Below are 15,685 nucleotides of genomic sequence, written 5' to 3'. Positions count from 1 at the left end.
GGACAGTCTGAGCTCCAATCAAATTGGTGATCCCGGAGCTCAGGCGATTGCCGAGGCACTCAAAGTGAACACAACGCTGACTGAGCTCTTGTAAGACACTGCCACAAAAGCGCGCGTGGGTGACTACAGGAGAGAGACAGCAAGAGTGGCTCACTGATGGGACGGGACGGACAGTCTGTGGTACAATGAAATAAGCGATGCCGCAGTTCCATCGATTGTCGAGGTGCTCAAAGTGAACAAGACACTGAAGACGCTTGAGTAAAAATTGATTGCGTAAAATGCTCGGACGGTCACGAGACTCATGCTATTGAATCATCCGACGACAACAGGTTGGACAGGAACTTCTTGTCCCGAGGTGCAATCGATGCACTGACACAAACGGGCAATACATGCATTACCTGTGGGAAAATGAGGTAAGACTTTGCGTATTCGCTTGAAGAAACAAGGCACAACACAACGGTTAGATGCATTGGCTGAAACTATTGTTGAACAGAGTCCAACCCAAGAACGAGCCGTCGCCCGCCACGTCGGCGCTGAATGCCGCTCCCGCCGCCGCAAGCATTGTGCCTCAGAGTTCAGACACTCTTGGAACTGAAATTCAGCAATTGCGCTCCGAGTTGGCTGCCAAAGATCAAGAGCTCGCGGCCAAAAATCATGAGCTCGCTGACGAAAGGCAGAAGCTCGCAATGAAAGAGCAGGAGCTCGCGACCAAAAATCATGAGCTCGGTGCAAAGGAGCAGGAGCTCGCGGTGAAGGATCAGGAGCTCGCGGCGAAGGAGCAGGAGATCGCAGGGAAGGAGCAGGAGCTCGCAGCCGCAAAGCTGGAGCTCGCTGACGAAAGACAACTACGCGCTGCAAAGGAGCAGGAGCTACAAAAGCTTCTGCTCGGAATTGCAGACAGAGAAGATTGGATCGATGTAAAGTCGCCAGCGGACGATGAATAAGCAAATGTTTGAATAAATGGAAAAGTTTCGGAACTATGGGAGCATTGTGACACTCACGTGACAAGGAACGCAAAATGCATGCGCAAACACGAAAACAGCGTACGAGTAGCAAACGAACAAGGGAAGTCAAGCGTTCCTGGGGAGAAACAGTAGTTCTAGCTGGGCTCGGACAACCAACGGAACAAACAAAAATCAAACGAAAAGCGCCGAACCAAAGTGTTCGGGTTGAGAGCAAGCGATGACAGCAGAAATTGAAAAATATGGGGCTGTTTTTTTAAAAAGGTAGAATGGCCATGTCTTTCACTCCTCTTGCATCACCTGGCTCTGTATGTGTTCGCCCCTGCCCTGCAACCCCCCGCCCGAGGGAGTAGACCATGTTTCTATGCCACTCGGTGTATCGGACGGCGCGCCCGGTCCCACTGGCAGCGGCAGGGCCGCGAGCAGTGGGTGACAATCAGCGCGGCGGCGTCACAGCAGGTCCCTGACAGCGGGCTACCGTTCCACATCGAACAATTCATCTGATCATGTATCATAGACAATGTCTGGCAGGGGTAGGAGGAGCTGGGGGATGGGGGAGCGCATGCGTGTCGACCTCCTTTGCTCTTCGCTTGGTAGACCATGCTCGCTCACTTTCGCTTCCTCTCTCGCGCGGACAGTTGATTTTACCTACCTGTGACGATGGCAGCTCGGCGCGTTGGCGGCGGGGACGATAGCGCTGCGGACAAGGCGTATGTGTCGATCGCACCCCCAGCCCCGCTCATCAACCCTGGTCCGCAGCCAGGCTATGTCTCTCTGCAGATCAACGTCGAGTTTCCTTCGTCGTTCAAGTATTCGCCAATGGCTAACGCTCTGTCCAGCCAAGAACTTGGCGCACATCGTGTCAAGCAGCGGCGACGTGCTGAAGCTCTTGAGACCGGGCGCAACATCCTGTCGACTGTCAAGAACACCGTCGTCAATCAATGGCCGAGCGATCAAACGCTTTGGAACGAGATCCTTTCGGAGACGAAGGTCACCGACGATAATGACATGACGAAACGCGCGGATGCATTGCTGACGGATCTTGGACTACGATGGCAGCGGGCAACCCGCCCTGCCGACCGTCGACGCATCCTCTCAACCATTGCACCATTCTTCCAGCTCAAGCAGCTTCAACCACACTTCCCCGGCCTCGAATATCGCGCACTGACGGCCGCTCGAAAGCACGGCAAACACAATGGTCCTGGCGTCCCGGCGGCGCACGTCGTGATTCCCAGGAACAGTCGGGCCAGCGCACATGATGAGCGAATCCTCGCGTTTGCCATGGCGACCGGTACAGCATCCCCGACCGCGTGCACTGTCGACGGTCAGCCAGTCATCTACCTCAACATGACTCTCAATCAGATCTACAAGCGCTTCCTTGCCAAGTACCCTGGCGAAGGTACCAAGCCGATTGTCTCCCGGAGCAAGTTCTATGACGTGCTGCAGTCATCGGGCGTAACGTTCGGCGAGCGTAAAGTCAAGACCGGCCTTTGCGCGACCTGCAACCGTGGCGTGACGATTTTTCGCGAAATCCTTCCGCTCCTCATTCACCAGGCGAGCTCGGCTGGCGCCATTTCCTTGGAAATGGACGAGCGCCTCTGTGCTTTTGCCACGCTCGCTGAGGGTCATGCAAGGACTATAGCGAGCTCTGCTGGGAAGATGGAGCATCACCCGCACCCGCTACATTGCGAGCTCTTCGCCTTCGGCCTCTGTCACGAGGAGCACAATTGTTTTGTCGACGGTCACAGCTCTTGCCCCGAGTGTGCCCCACTGCATGAGCTGATTCTACAGCTCAATGGCGCTCTCTCGGGCCCGAACGCTGACCTCCTCAAACTGGCCTGCAACGACCTCGTCCTTGTGAATGCCCACCATTGGCGCGCGGCCGCTGCCAAGGCCGATTTCAACGAGGCCCTCGAGAATCTTTCGGAAGGTCGCCTGATGATCGTGGTGGATTTCAAGGTCCGTTTTTTTGCGAGCGATGTTGACCATGATACCTCATTTGCACGTGACTCACCAACCGCGCTAAAGATAGATGAAGGTGCTCCAGAGTTCTGCTCGAGAAGTGCAAGTTGACTTCTTTGGCAAGCATGGCTTTCCGTATCATGGTGCTGTGCTCCTCTGGATGCATCAGGGGGTGCGGCACATGCATATGCTTGATCACTGGAGCGATGTTAATCGGCAGGATTGGGTGTTTGTCGGCCATGCGCTTGAGGCCATCGCTGGCTTCACTCGGTCAATGATTCAACACAAGAGGATGCCGCCGTAAGTGCTTATGTGAGGCAGGTGATGGACGAGTGTGTGTGCGGTGATTTACTTGTGTTTTTTTCCGAGCGAGCAGAATCACATCGGCCGCGCTTTACAGCGACAACGGCGCTTCGTATTCCAACAGCGCTTTGCCTGTGTGGATTCAGCGCCGCTTCAAGTTACTGTCCGGGTTTCCGATCACAGATATTCACCACTTTGAGCCCGGCGAGGGTACGTTCATGTGCAGGTGTTTATTGACTGCTTCTCCGCTCATTGATTCCATAGGCAAGTCCTACTGTGACACGCACTTTGCAGCAATCACGCACGCGCGCATGCACTGGATCCGTAACGGGAACGACCTCATGACCGGGCTGGATGTGGAACAAGGTTCGTGCATGACGCAATCTCAAATGTGTGCCTGCGTTTCTGACTCTCTTACGACTCAGCCGCACAGAGTGTGACCAATACAACTGTCATGGGCATCAACTTCTCGCCCTCAGTTCTCAAGCACTACGGCAACAAGTCACCCGTGTCGCCAATCCCCGGTCTCGATGCGGCGATGCACATTGTCATCACCGACGCTGGCCTTGAAGCATACCGCATTCGCGATTACCGCTTGCTTGCCACATGGAACGCAACCGATCATCCCGACCCGTTTCTTCCCACGTTCGGCGCAAGCGTGAGCCGGGCTGGCATCGTCCTTTGGAGCGCCGATTCTGAAACTCACGAAGCGCTTCGTGCCGACCGCGACGCTGCCCTGGTCGACCACTGCGACTTTCACTCGCCGCCGTCGTCGATAATCAGCCACGAACCGCATACACCACCACACAACAGTCAGCAACAGCCAACCGCCCCTGGATCGCCTACGTTGCTTCGGGCGTTCACGCAAGCTACACCGCTGCATCGGAACTGTGTTTGTCCATCAGCATGCGGCGCAAAGTTCAGCTCGCCTGACGACTTGAGAGCGCACACACGGATGGCACATCGCTCTGCGAGCCCCACGACCATCGCCGCTGCCGCTTTTGCAGCCGCCGCCGACGCAGCCAAACCCCCTTCCGATGTCGAGGACGCGAACGAGGACGATGAGGATGACGAGGACGATGTCAACGACCACGACGAAGAGGATGACGAGGACGATGTCAACGACCACGACGAAGAGGATGACGAGGACGAGGACGAGGAGGATGAATATGACGACGACGACTCCGATGACGATGATCACAACCACGACGAGGAGGACAGCCGTCTGCGGGCTTCAATCTATCCCCGGGATGTCCCGTTGTACGCACAGGCCACGCTCCTCCAGTACACAGCTCGCACGGGTCGGTCATTATCCGTGCAGCGAAGTTGGACAGCGGAAGAACGGACAAGCTTGGCAGCGCGACTCGAAGTTACTCCGGGCTACGCGCTCATCACGGCCCCTCGCCGCCCGCGTCTCCCAACCGCGATGACGATTTTCTTGCGGCAGCGATTCGACGAGGGTATTGATGATCCCAACCGCCGGCACGACAACAGTGTGTACAAAGACTTTGTCCAGCGTTTTGGAGTCGTCCAGTCTGCGTTGCACTCTGTCACCCAGCAGCGCATCAAGTCGCTGTTTGTTTCCTGGGCGAATCGACGCGACTCTCAAGCTGTCAACAACCGCAGTCCAGCAGAAGTACTCTCACCATCAGCGGCAGCACCGCGAGGGCGCAAACGACGGCGTCAGAACGACGAGGATATCTTCTTCCGCGCTGACCCGCACAACGATCTCGATGAGGCAGCAGACAACGAGCACACGTCTCTGCCCTCGTTTGACGACGAGGGCGACTACGAACCCCAAGCAAGGTTTGTCTCAGTCTCTAGTTCGCAACGCCGAGTCCGAACTCGCAGCAGTCAACAATCTCCACCCCCAGACGATAGTGATTAATTGTGCGAAGAATAAAAGAGTTACATTTGGCGGCCTCAGGCCAAGGGGAGGTTGGGAGGTTGGGTGGTTGGTGAAAAAGTTGGTGTAGTAGCTGCGGGTGGCGGAATCGTCCCCTATTTCGGACCAATTATTGTTGGACAAGGTGAATCTGCAACAGAATGTAGCAGCGGCGCAGATCAGGGGGCCGGAAAATAGCACCAGCGAGTCAGTGAGCAAAACGACCGCGACACAACGGCTCCTTCACTCGCTCCCCTCTGCCGCCCAACGCACTTCCGGTGCGCCCCCGACCCTCGATCACACTGATGGCATGGTGTACACCCCACAGTCAGCGCCCCCAGCGACGGAAAGCGATGTAGGACATGTGCTGGATATGAACGACATATTTTGGGGCCATAAAAAATAAAAAATAAAAAATAAAAAATAAAAAATAAAAAATAAAAATAAAAAATAAAAAATAAAAAATAAAAAAAATAAAAAAAAAATAAAAATAAAAAAAACTGTTCAACGCTCAAGTCAGACAGGAACATGGCTGCTGTGAAAATCGCACATCCAACCCGCAAGGAATCTGATACTGTTGGAATTGTGTCTCTTTGACTGACAAAGCGGGGGGGGGGACGCGGCGAGGGGAAGGGAACTGCTTTTAGTAGAAAAGTAAAAACAAGTTACAACCTTTCGCAAAAAAAAAAAAAAAAAAACCTACGCTCACGCAGCAAGAATCGTCATGGAGACCCTTCCAAGACCTGCAAAAGCATCCGATTGAACATTTCGTAGGTGGTGAACGTGATGGCACCGGCAGGCACCACTCGAAGCAGATTGGTAAACAGCCCAGCGTAAAGCGCCCGAACACCCGACTCTTGGACTGTCAGCCGAACGGTGTGAATCACGCCGTGGTACTTTGGCGGGGATTGCGATTGGTTTTGTAACCGTGCGCGCACAACCTACGAGAAAGGAATGGGGTTCAGTGCACAAGGAACCAGCAAGATAATTTCAAAAACAGAAAACCCCCTCCCTCGAAGCACATACCTCGTGTGGATACCAAATGACACTAGCGACAATTTTCGATAAAGCAGCCGAGGTCATGAGCTGCACAGGACCGAGCGGGTGATCGGGATTTTGCGCTGCGCAAAAAAACGACAAAGCAACCACAAGTGATTAGACCCAAAAAAAAAAAAAAAAAACATCGACGAGTTCACCCGTTCTTCAGGACATACCAAGAAAATAGCCTTTTAGCCGTTCGTAGAGTGGGAATTGGATGCCAACGTGTACAACACCAAGCAAAGACGGCACCAGACCCTTGTAAAAGCCGCGAACGCCTTCGGTTCGGGCAATCGTTTGGAAGGCATGTAGCAAGCCGTTGTATTGGTGATGGGAGGCAGAGTTTTGTGTCTGTGGGCATGGAAAAGGGTAATTGGGAAGATGAGATGACTGCATACAAAGAAATGTAACGATTCAAAACAGGAGGTCGTACCATCATCCGTGTTTTAACAACCCACAATGGATTCGTTGCCAGCGCGCAGGAGGCTCCAGCGAGCATGGCACTAGACGCATGCACCATCGGCGAGAGTACCGACGTTCCTGAAACGATAACGCAATCGGATGAGAGGGCAGCTCTGGAAGCGCAAAGTTTGCAGCAAAAAAAAAAGAAACAAAACAAACCTACCCAGCATGTTGGCCACGGGATGCTTGAGCGTTTCATATGTCGTGAAATAGATTGCCCAGTTAGGCAGCAGCCCCATCAAGGTTGGCGACAACCCGCTGTACAATTTGAGCGCTCCTTCTGTTCGCACAATCTGGAGGAAGGTTGCTGGAAAAAAAGGCAAAAGTAAACGTTAGCATTGGCCCGTTGTTTCGACCAACGCAAAAAAAAAAAAAAAAAAAAAAAAAAAAGGACGACAAGTCACGATCTCCCATCGATGTATCAGCTTGTGCTTTGTGCATGTTACCTCTCAACCCTCTTGTTTGCGATGAGACCTGCTCAGAAAAAGTACACAAAGTCAGCAAAAAAGCCCAACCAACCAGCAAATCGCAGCGTTCATGCAAGATCAGCCTTTGCTGCAACAATGTCTAGCATCGTGGTACCTGCATGCGAGTCTTGATGACGTCGAGCGGCGTTGTGACAAGGGCTGCGACTGCACCGCTGCCCGCGCCCGACAGAATATGCGCCGCAGTGCGCGCAGGGGACGCGCTCGAGGCTCCCGCGTCGGATCGCCCTGCTGCACCTGCAGTTGCTCCTGTTACCGAGGAAGTGGCTGTGGCTGAGGCACGGGCTCGGGGTGGCGCGACCACCGCGTTGCCTGGTCCCGCGATGGGCACCTCCGTGCTGTCGCTTCCATTGCCTCCATCGCTTCCATTGCCATTGCCCAGCCACCGATGTGGATCGACTGACTCTGCGACGGCGAACGCGGCAATCATCGGACGAGTCTTCAGTCCTACTACCACTGATGGTGATGCTAGTGACGATAGTGATGATAGTGATGGTGATGATGGCGATGACGGCGATATCGAGGCGCTCGGTCGTGTCTCGTGCTGCTGCTGCTGGTGACCACAAGCCACACTGAATCTGGGACTGCTGCGACGCCCAGCCCACCAGCGTGCGACGGGGTTGTGGCGATCTGCAGCATGCCCACCGAGACGGCTGTGCAGCGTGTGCGGTTGTGGTTGCTGCTGCATGAGTGAACTTCGATGACAGCCAACGTGCAACAATGGAGACCGCTGTCTTGACGGGAGGATGATGTTTACAAAAGGGTGGATTGAGATTGTGCTGAAACGGAACAAAACGAAGAAAAGAAAGTGACCACGAAAAAGGGCGGAACAGGAAAGACTCAGAAATGGACTGAAAAGACTGGATCGCTCGAGGTCGAGCTCAAGTGCAGCTGCTCTGCCTCACTCACCGCGAATCAATCCATCTGGTGGTGGTGGTGGTGGTGGTGGTGGTGGTGGTTCGATTACAGTTGGCAGAGTAGCGTCGAGCGCGAGAGCACAGAGACGTGCACAACTTGGCCAACTGAATGCCGGGATTCAGCTTTGAAACCGAAACCCCAATTTCTAAGACGGCGCTGCTACGACAACTCAGAATGGCTGTCTCAGCACCAGCTAAATGACAATGAAAGCGCCGCATGTACTGCAATTGAGCTGTCTTGTCATGGTGGTGTTTGTGCTTGGCTGGCTGGAACGAACAAGGACAACGAAAAACCAATGTCGACCAGTCTACTGCATTGCCCTGCACACAATAATCAAACAAAGCAACCTCATTCAAACTGTTCTCAGCAACCAACATCCATCTGTGAAAAAGAAGGCAAGCTCGAGATGGAAAAAAAAAGCAGAGCGAAAATCGAAAAGAATCAAAAAACCAAAAAACAAAAACAACTTGGCTAACTTTGGTTTCCAGTCAGAGCGTCCTCTCTTCCTTCGGTGCGTACAACAGCCCTGCCGACCGCCGACCCATCCGCTTGCTCCATCCGATGCAGACTGTTGTGTTACATGCGATTCAGCCGTAGGAACGGGGTGGTGCAATGCGAAGAGCGCGAGAACGGGGCCGGCAAAGTTGGCGGGAGGGAGATTGCTGGGGTCAATCCAACTACACGGTTGATTTTGGCAGCTCGTGTCGCCGTACAGCGAACGCCTGCATCCCGGCGACCCCGGATTACCGTGTGTGTCGATCAGTGCGACCCGTTGCTCCCTGCAGAGGGTCTTGCCCGGCCGCCTGACGAACGGAGGACGGCTAGGGCGAGAGATTGTGGACTTTTTTTTTTTTTTTTTTCTTTGTTCCCTTTCTTTTTTTTCTCGTCCTTTCGATGCTTGCTGCCCTGTTCTCACCGTTCTCCCGCCCCCTGCTCCTGTGTCGATTGCAACTCCAGCAGCTTAACAAATGGTTCGCACCAGTGTCTTGAGCGACGCGCTCGTCAGCATTCGCAACGCTGAGGCCAAGGGCAAGCGACAGGTTCTCCTCCGCCCCGCCTCGAAGGTCATTGTCAAGTTCCTCACCGTCATGATGAAGCACGGTGAGTCATTTCGCAGTCCTCTGGCTCTCTTGTCCTTGTTGTTCGAGCGAGCGCGCCACCAGCCAAAGAAGACTTTGTGTTGTAGAGGTTTTTTTTTTTCTTGTTTGATCGCGCATGTGTCTCACCATTTTGATTTTTATCCTGCTTTTTTTCTGCTTAGGCTACATCGGCGAGTTCGAGATCGTCGACGACCACCGCTCTGGCAAGATCGTCGTCGAGCTGACCGGCCGCATCAACAAGTGCGGTGTCATCAGCCCCCGCTTCGATGTCACTCTTACCGAGCTTGACAAGTGGACCAGCCGGCTGCTCCCCTCGCGCCAATTCGGCTACATTGTTCTGACCACCTCGGCCGGTATCATGGATCACGATGAGGCCAAGAGGAAGCACACTGGTGGCAAGATCCTCGGCTTCTTCTACTGAGCGTCTTGTCTGGGCGACAGCTCGTTTTGAAGGGGTGGCGCTCGCTCCCGTCCAATCCTTCTTTTCCTGACTGTCACTAATCCCGGTTCCCGTATTGTCCCCCCTTTTCCCCCTATTCCCCCAAAGCTTCTCCATTGAGAGGAATCCCTGTTTTTTCGCTTCAGCGCACAACTGTCCTGTTCTGGCGTGTTGTTTTTATTTTGGTATCTTCAAACCACTTGCTGTTTCGAATAATACGATGTCCCTACATGATTTGAGTGTGAAATTTTTGAAGTGCGGAGAGATGGAGCGGTGGAAAGGGCAACGAGCTGGTTTTTTCGATTGAAGTGCGCCGCAAAGCAGAATTCATTCAGTGCTCTGTCCAAGCTGCTTTTGCATCCTCAGTGTGGGCAAGCAGGTTGTTGCCTGACAGGTTACACGAAGGCTTCGATAGATTGAGACGATTTTCAGGTGCAAGTGTGTCGGAAGGTTTCGTTCATCCCAAACGCTCCAATTTTAGATCCAAAACACTCGCGTAAGTCAATCCATCCATCTTTGCGTATATATTATACGTATAATGAACCTGGAAGATCCGCAAGAAGCCAAATCAAAGGCTTGACTGGGAGTTGATTTTTTGAGCGCTCAACATTGTCCAACTTTTCCACGAACAGCACGTACTTGGACCAATCCAATGGATGACATGGAAGTCTACTTTTGTCCTAACATCTACGTTTATTTCTGAAAGAATTCGGCGAGTTACCATGGGAGGTGCCACACCTCAAATCTGCGAAATTGATCACAAACGTTTGGGCGCGGGCACGCCTCAACACCATTGCACTTTTTTTAATCAATGTTTCATTGAGAGTACGATAGCTTCAGTATGTTGATGAAGTTGGGCCCGAGGAGCACGGTGGATTTCATATGGCACCATCCATGCGCGGCCATTTTTCGCTTGGCAATGTTTTCCGCAGAACCGCTTCCCCCCCCCCCTCAATGCAGGTCCACCGGCTCAGTCTCGCAACATCCCTCAAGTCCTTTGCGCTCATTCTCTGCCATTCGGGGTGCAGCATTTTCCAAACACGTTCTGACTCTGACCGGCTTGCTTGCTTGACAAACCTGGCTCCAATTCGAAACCAAATCCAGCAGTTAGTTTGCTGTTTCAACATGAATCTCAGTAAGACATTGCCAGTCCTCATTTTTCCTCTTCTTCTTCTCTTATTTTTTTTTTATTATCTCTTCTTTTCTTCTCAGCTCTTTTCGAAAATGTCACAGCAAATCGAAATGAGTTCGACGGGCGGCAAGTCAACCGCTCGTGCGAATATGAAGCGCCCGGCGCTGCCGATGCGCGCCAAAGAGCGGCTGAGCCCGCTGTTCTGGTTCCCGTACAACGTCAACGATGTGACCACGCGCGTGATTGGCCTGCTTGTGGCTGGGCTCTCCATCATGATCTGGGCGGCCGTCATCTACAACCCTGACAACATGTGGCCGCGCTGGATTGCGTGCGGCATTCTCGGCGACTTTTGCCTCCGGTAACACCCCCTCCCCAACCTTGACCAATCGCTGTGTCTGTGCCCCTTTGCCCTTTGTCAGCTGTACTAGCTGCCCATCTTTCCAAGCTGACTGACGAGAGCGACAAACTCAAAAAGAGGGCAGAACACAAAAACCAAAAAAAAACAAAATTCAAAAAAAAAAATTCAAAAAAGATGCGAATCGAACTGTCAGATTAATCAGAAAGCGGGCTTGTGAGATCAGCCGAGTCACCTGCATCACCCTGCATATGAGTGGGTGTGTGTGTGTGTGTGTGGGCAATCTAAAGAAGTGGCACGTCAGCCCAGCGGGCAGAGTGAGATGAGAGAAGCTGCTCTGACTCCACGCTTCGTTCGCAATGCGAAAAGTGAGCTTTTTTTTGTTGTTTTCGGTTTTTTTCATTGAGTCACACACCTTCTTCACCCCCAACAACTCCCACCCGACAAAAAGCGCAACAAAACCCTCCAAAAGTCGTATTCTCACTGCGATGACTCATTGCCAGATTCATTGGTGGCGCTCGCATCTCGCCGATCGGCGCCGTTGCCGAGTGGATTGCGCTCTGGTTTCCGCCCAAGCCCATCCCTGCTGCGCCCAAGCAGTTTGCCGTGTTCTGCGGCATCATGTTCTCGGCTGGTGGCGTGATTGCCTTCTTTGCTCCTGATCCAAGCCCGACCGCCGGCGCGATTCTGTTTGGTCTGCTGACGGGTGCTGCCGCGCTCGAGGGCCTGTTTGGCGTTTGTTTGGGGTGCATCATGTTTAGCTGGCTCATCCAGTTTGGCATCATGCCCAAGCGGATTAACGCCAACAGCGAGCAGGTCTGGGACGAGCAAAACCGATTCGCCATTGAGGCCGATCGCCGCTTGAAAGAGGGCAACCCCGTCGAGAAGGTCATCTACGACCCGCAGGGCGAGGACTCGGACCGCACCGTGCCGTACGTCTACAAGCAAAAGACCGACGAGATGAAGTGGGAGGACTTCCATGCCATCTGCCACATGCACATTCACTACTTTTCCATCCCCATGAGCTTGGCTGGCCTGGCTGCAGTTTGGTACGAATCGCTTGTTGATTGGGGGATGACAGGTTCGATAGACTTCCTCTGACCGTGCATTGCATGTTCTTGTGGCCTCGTTCTGGAGAACAGGCAGCTCGTGGACGGACTCATGCTGGCAAGCAACACTCCGGTTGGCGTGATTGTCATTGACGAAGGCGTCATCAACGGCAATTACACCGACTCCACTCTCTGGCGCGGAATTGGTGTCTTTTCTGGCGTCATTGGCGGCATTTTCGCAATCCTGTACCTGCTCAAGCTGATGATGTTCCCCCGCAAGATTGTCAAGGAATGGAAGCACCCCATCAAGTCCAACTTCTTTTCCACCGCGACCATCACCCTCCTCTTGTATGCCTTCATCGTGGCTCGATTCAGCTTGGATTTTGCCAAGGTTTTGTTTGTACGTTGTTTTTTTTCTTCCCGCTTGTGCTCCTCCCTTGGTTGTGCGAATGTGGCAGCCCTCAAAACTCAAAACTGACCAAACCAACTTGCATTTTTGGTGCCTTGAAAGTGGATTGGCGCCCCGCTGCAGCTCTTCCAGGCGGTGGTCATCACGGCCCGTTGGATTACTCGCTCGCAGTCAAAGTACACTGTCAACCCTTCATGGATGATGCCTGCCGTCGGCAATCTTGTGGCTGCGTTTGTCGGTCCGGCCCTTTCTGCCGACTACCGCGAGGCTGGCTGGCTGTGGTTTAGCTTTGCCTTCCTCATGTATATCGCCCTGTTCACCTTGACGCTGCAGCGTGCCATGTTTGGCCAGCCGATCGAAGACAGGATGCGTCCTCTGACGTTCATCTGGGTCGCCGCGCCCGCGGTTGCCTTTGTTGCCTACCTGCAGCTCAGCGGCACCTTTGACATGTTTGCCCGATTCCTCTTCTTTGACATGCTGGTCACCTTCTTTGTGCTGACGTGGTGCTTCTTCAGCTCGTACTATGGTCGCAACCTGTTTGAGGTTGGCTACTGGGCGTACGTCTTTCCTCTCGACACGGTTGCTTTGGCCACTGTTGTCTACTGGGCTCAGTTCCACACCAATCTGACTCTGGTAAGAAGTGCATACCCCGTTGGCGCTCGGCGTGTGCTGCAATGATGCAGCTCTGTTTGTGTTCCTGCGAGATAGCTCCATCCAATGCTCACCTTGCTCCGTTTGAACACATTGTCTAGGCCATGGCTACCATCGCCCTCATCTTGGTCAACACGGCTGCCGTTGTCGTCTTGGCAAACACGTTTGCATCCCTGCTGCGCCGCCGCCTGTTTGTTCCCGAGGACAAGTGGGGACCGCTGTCGTTCACCAAGATTCTGCACTTTGCCATTCGCGAGGCAGTTGTCGACATTCTCAAGCATGCCGAGGTCATCCACAACGAAGGCTCGCAGAAGCCCGCCGCCGACGAAGACATCCACGCCTTCCGCTACCGCTTTGAGCGCATCCAGCGCATCTACGAGATCCACTCGACACACGAGGACCAGGTGCTCTTCCCCATGCTCCGCCAATGGTTCCCTACCATCACCTTCTCGCAGGGCGAGGAACACGCGAACGAGTCGCTGCACTTTACGAACATTGCTCAGGTTATCGGCACTGGCGATGCTGGACGCAAGGCCTTTGACGAGTTGGATGCCGCCGGCAAGCTCGAGGTAAAAGATATGTGTAGAGTGGATTTTGGTGGCGCGGGGGGAGGACGAGGGGAGGGGTGAAGAGGTGCTTGCACAAGGTTTTGAAACTGACGCGGTAAATGTTGCCCTTGTTAGCGCTGCCGAGCTGCCGCTGCCATGATGAAAGAGCTTGCTGTTGAGACCCTCAACCACATGGACAACGAGGAGATCAACCTCTCGCCCATCATCCGCAAGCACGTGTCGACCAAGATGCAAAAGCAGATGATGAGCACCATGTTTGCACTCAACACCCCTGTCGAGCTCAAGTTCATGTTTGGCTTTGCCCTGGAGTTTGCGCCCTTCCACGGCCAGCGAGCTCGCTTTGTGCACTGCCTGCGCTGGGCCTTCCCCGAGCGCATGCAGCTGTACGGCCAATGGATGTACGAGGCGACCTCTCCTCTGACCTGGAGCCGCCTCATGACTGAAGTTCCCGACATGGCTCCTCGCCACACCGACAACTGGCTTCCTTACTACTAGTCCTGCTTGGCTTTTGTTCCAGGGTGTTTTGTTTTGTTTGTTGTACTCGCAGTATGGCGTGTGTCTGAATTCCAAAACCAAGACAATTTTGCAACTCCAGTTGTACGTCGGTTTTGGAAACGTAGTCGTTCTTGGAATACAGCTGCAAGCCCAGATTGAAAGCGAGATGATGATGACGAAAAGTCATAAACACATGTTTTCTGTTTAATTTCCATTCTAATTCTGAGATTCTCAGTCTCTTTTTATTTTTGATTCTACGATGAGCTGGAAAGCAAGCCTTCCTCGCGTTGTTCGTGAGCTTCGCATTCACCTTTGCCAGACGTCGCCCAGCTCGCAAGGCGCACGGTAAGCGAAACGAACAAGAGCAAATCAAGAACCAACAGAAAGCGAAGCAAATGAAAACGAAATTTAGTGAACAGAAGAGTAACCGATAAAAATAAAGCAAACCGAAACAAAACACTATACCGATTGCTAACTAACTTTTGGTTTCTTTATCTTTCATCTCTCTCTCTCTCTCTCTCTCTCTCTTCACTGCCCTCCCCCCTCCCACGCGCCCACCCCCTCCTCCACGTTATCTCATTTGACTCTGACTGACTTGGGTTGGATGATGGACAGGGACTTTGTGACCAAGCAGTACGCCGAGCTCAAGCAGGCGCATCCGACGCTGCCGATCCTGGTCCGCGAGGCTGCTGGCATTGAGCCCAGGGTATACGCTCGCTATGGTAAGCGCAGCATTGTAGCTATTGTGATATGGAGAGAGAGAGAGAGAGAGAGAGAGAGAGAGAGAGAGACAGAGCTGTAGTGCCAATGCAAGTGTCAATGCACGAGCCATACAAGTCCAGCACAATACAATGAGATCTGCCACGATGGGTGTGCTCCCAAAGTGCAGTTGTCATGCACGAGAGTGACTCGGTGACACCAAGTGGGGCATTCGTTTGGTATCGTGCACGGACGATCGAAACCGAGTTACGACCCTTCGTTCACTCACTCACTCACTCACGAACATCGTCAGCATGATGCACTCGTACTGGGCGATTTGTACAACAAAGCTGTGGTTTTCATCGGCATTCCCCACTTTCACTGGCTTCACATTGGCTCCACATTCACGCTCACCGTTTTTTCGTACTCTGTTTTTGCTTGTCGTATCGCAGCGTTCGGACAAGAGGCAAAAGCCGATCTCTCCAACCTAACCTCACAGCAAGTTCTGGACTCCATCCAAGGACTCTACCAACACGGCGAGAAGCTGGCCACTCAAGCCAAGGCAAACTAAAACCAGGACAAATGTTCTTTTTGTGCTGTTTTTACATTTGCTTCCATCGGTGCAGCGTGCTGCGCTTTCCGCCCGTCGTGCCGTTTCCCCCAATACATTCATTTCTGTGTCCTTCCTGTTGTTTCCAAGCTGTTGAAGTGGAGTTGATGTCGCTGTTATTGACGTTGAAAAGCTTTTCTCAGAATGAAACTTTTGCTCAAA

General features: G+C 53.1%; 5 protein-coding genes across 5 annotated transcripts; 4 read left to right on the top strand and 1 right to left on the bottom strand.

Annotated features, from left to right (window-relative positions):
* Window positions 1-1,622: 1,622 nt before the first annotated feature.
* CAOG_09117 (hypothetical protein) lies at window positions 1,623-5,115 on the top strand (the record flags this gene model as incomplete). The annotated part of the gene is made up of 5 exons (XM_011272472.1): window positions 1,623-2,921; window positions 2,995-3,224; window positions 3,301-3,437; window positions 3,492-3,593; window positions 3,653-5,115. The coding sequence occupies 5 exons, from the start codon at window positions 1,623-1,625 to the stop codon at window positions 5,113-5,115; spliced, it is 3,231 nt and encodes a 1,076-aa protein (XP_011270774.1).
* Window positions 5,116-5,814: 699 nt separating this feature from the next.
* Window positions 5,815-7,949, bottom strand: CAOG_07725 (substrate carrier family protein). The gene is made up of 7 exons (XM_004343549.2): window positions 7,195-7,949; window positions 7,059-7,086; window positions 6,776-6,919; window positions 6,584-6,690; window positions 6,327-6,501; window positions 6,139-6,233; window positions 5,815-6,053 (listed from the first exon to the last, which is right to left on the bottom strand). Exons 1-7 carry the CDS (start codon window positions 7,783-7,785, stop codon window positions 5,835-5,837), a joined length of 1,359 nt encoding a protein of 452 aa, XP_004343599.2. The 5' UTR covers window positions 7,786-7,949; the 3' UTR covers window positions 5,815-5,834.
* A 560-nt stretch (window positions 7,950-8,509) lies between these two features.
* Window positions 8,510-9,788, top strand: CAOG_07724 (ribosomal protein S15 isoform). Its single transcript, XM_004343548.2, has 3 exons — window positions 8,510-8,526; window positions 8,973-9,116; window positions 9,277-9,788. Exons 2-3 carry the CDS (start codon window positions 8,984-8,986, stop codon window positions 9,534-9,536), a joined length of 393 nt encoding a protein of 130 aa, XP_004343598.1. The 5' UTR covers window positions 8,510-8,526; window positions 8,973-8,983; the 3' UTR covers window positions 9,537-9,788.
* Window positions 9,789-10,705: 917 nt separating this feature from the next.
* CAOG_07723 (hypothetical protein) lies at window positions 10,706-14,400 on the top strand. Its single transcript, XM_004343547.2, has 6 exons — window positions 10,706-11,044; window positions 11,545-12,090; window positions 12,184-12,490; window positions 12,602-13,132; window positions 13,252-13,719; window positions 13,834-14,400. Exons 1-6 carry the CDS (start codon window positions 10,779-10,781, stop codon window positions 14,212-14,214), a joined length of 2,499 nt encoding a protein of 832 aa, XP_004343597.2. The 5' UTR covers window positions 10,706-10,778; the 3' UTR covers window positions 14,215-14,400.
* Window positions 14,401-14,433: 33 nt separating this feature from the next.
* On the top strand, window positions 14,434-15,596 carry CAOG_07722 (hypothetical protein). Its single transcript, XM_004343546.2, has 3 exons — window positions 14,434-14,559; window positions 14,830-14,936; window positions 15,366-15,596. Exons 1-3 carry the CDS (start codon window positions 14,474-14,476, stop codon window positions 15,482-15,484), a joined length of 312 nt encoding a protein of 103 aa, XP_004343596.1. The 5' UTR covers window positions 14,434-14,473; the 3' UTR covers window positions 15,485-15,596.
* Window positions 15,597-15,685: the final 89 nt, after the last annotated feature.

The sequence above is a fragment of the Capsaspora owczarzaki genome (genome assembly GCF_000151315.2).
Source record: "Capsaspora owczarzaki ATCC 30864 unplaced genomic scaffold supercont2.14, whole genome shotgun sequence".
Classification (NCBI taxonomy): Eukaryota; class Filasterea; order Ministeriida; family Capsasporidae; genus Capsaspora; species Capsaspora owczarzaki.
The sequence above is the reverse complement of the archived record's forward strand: the minus strand, read 5'-3'. Positions and strand labels throughout refer to the sequence as shown.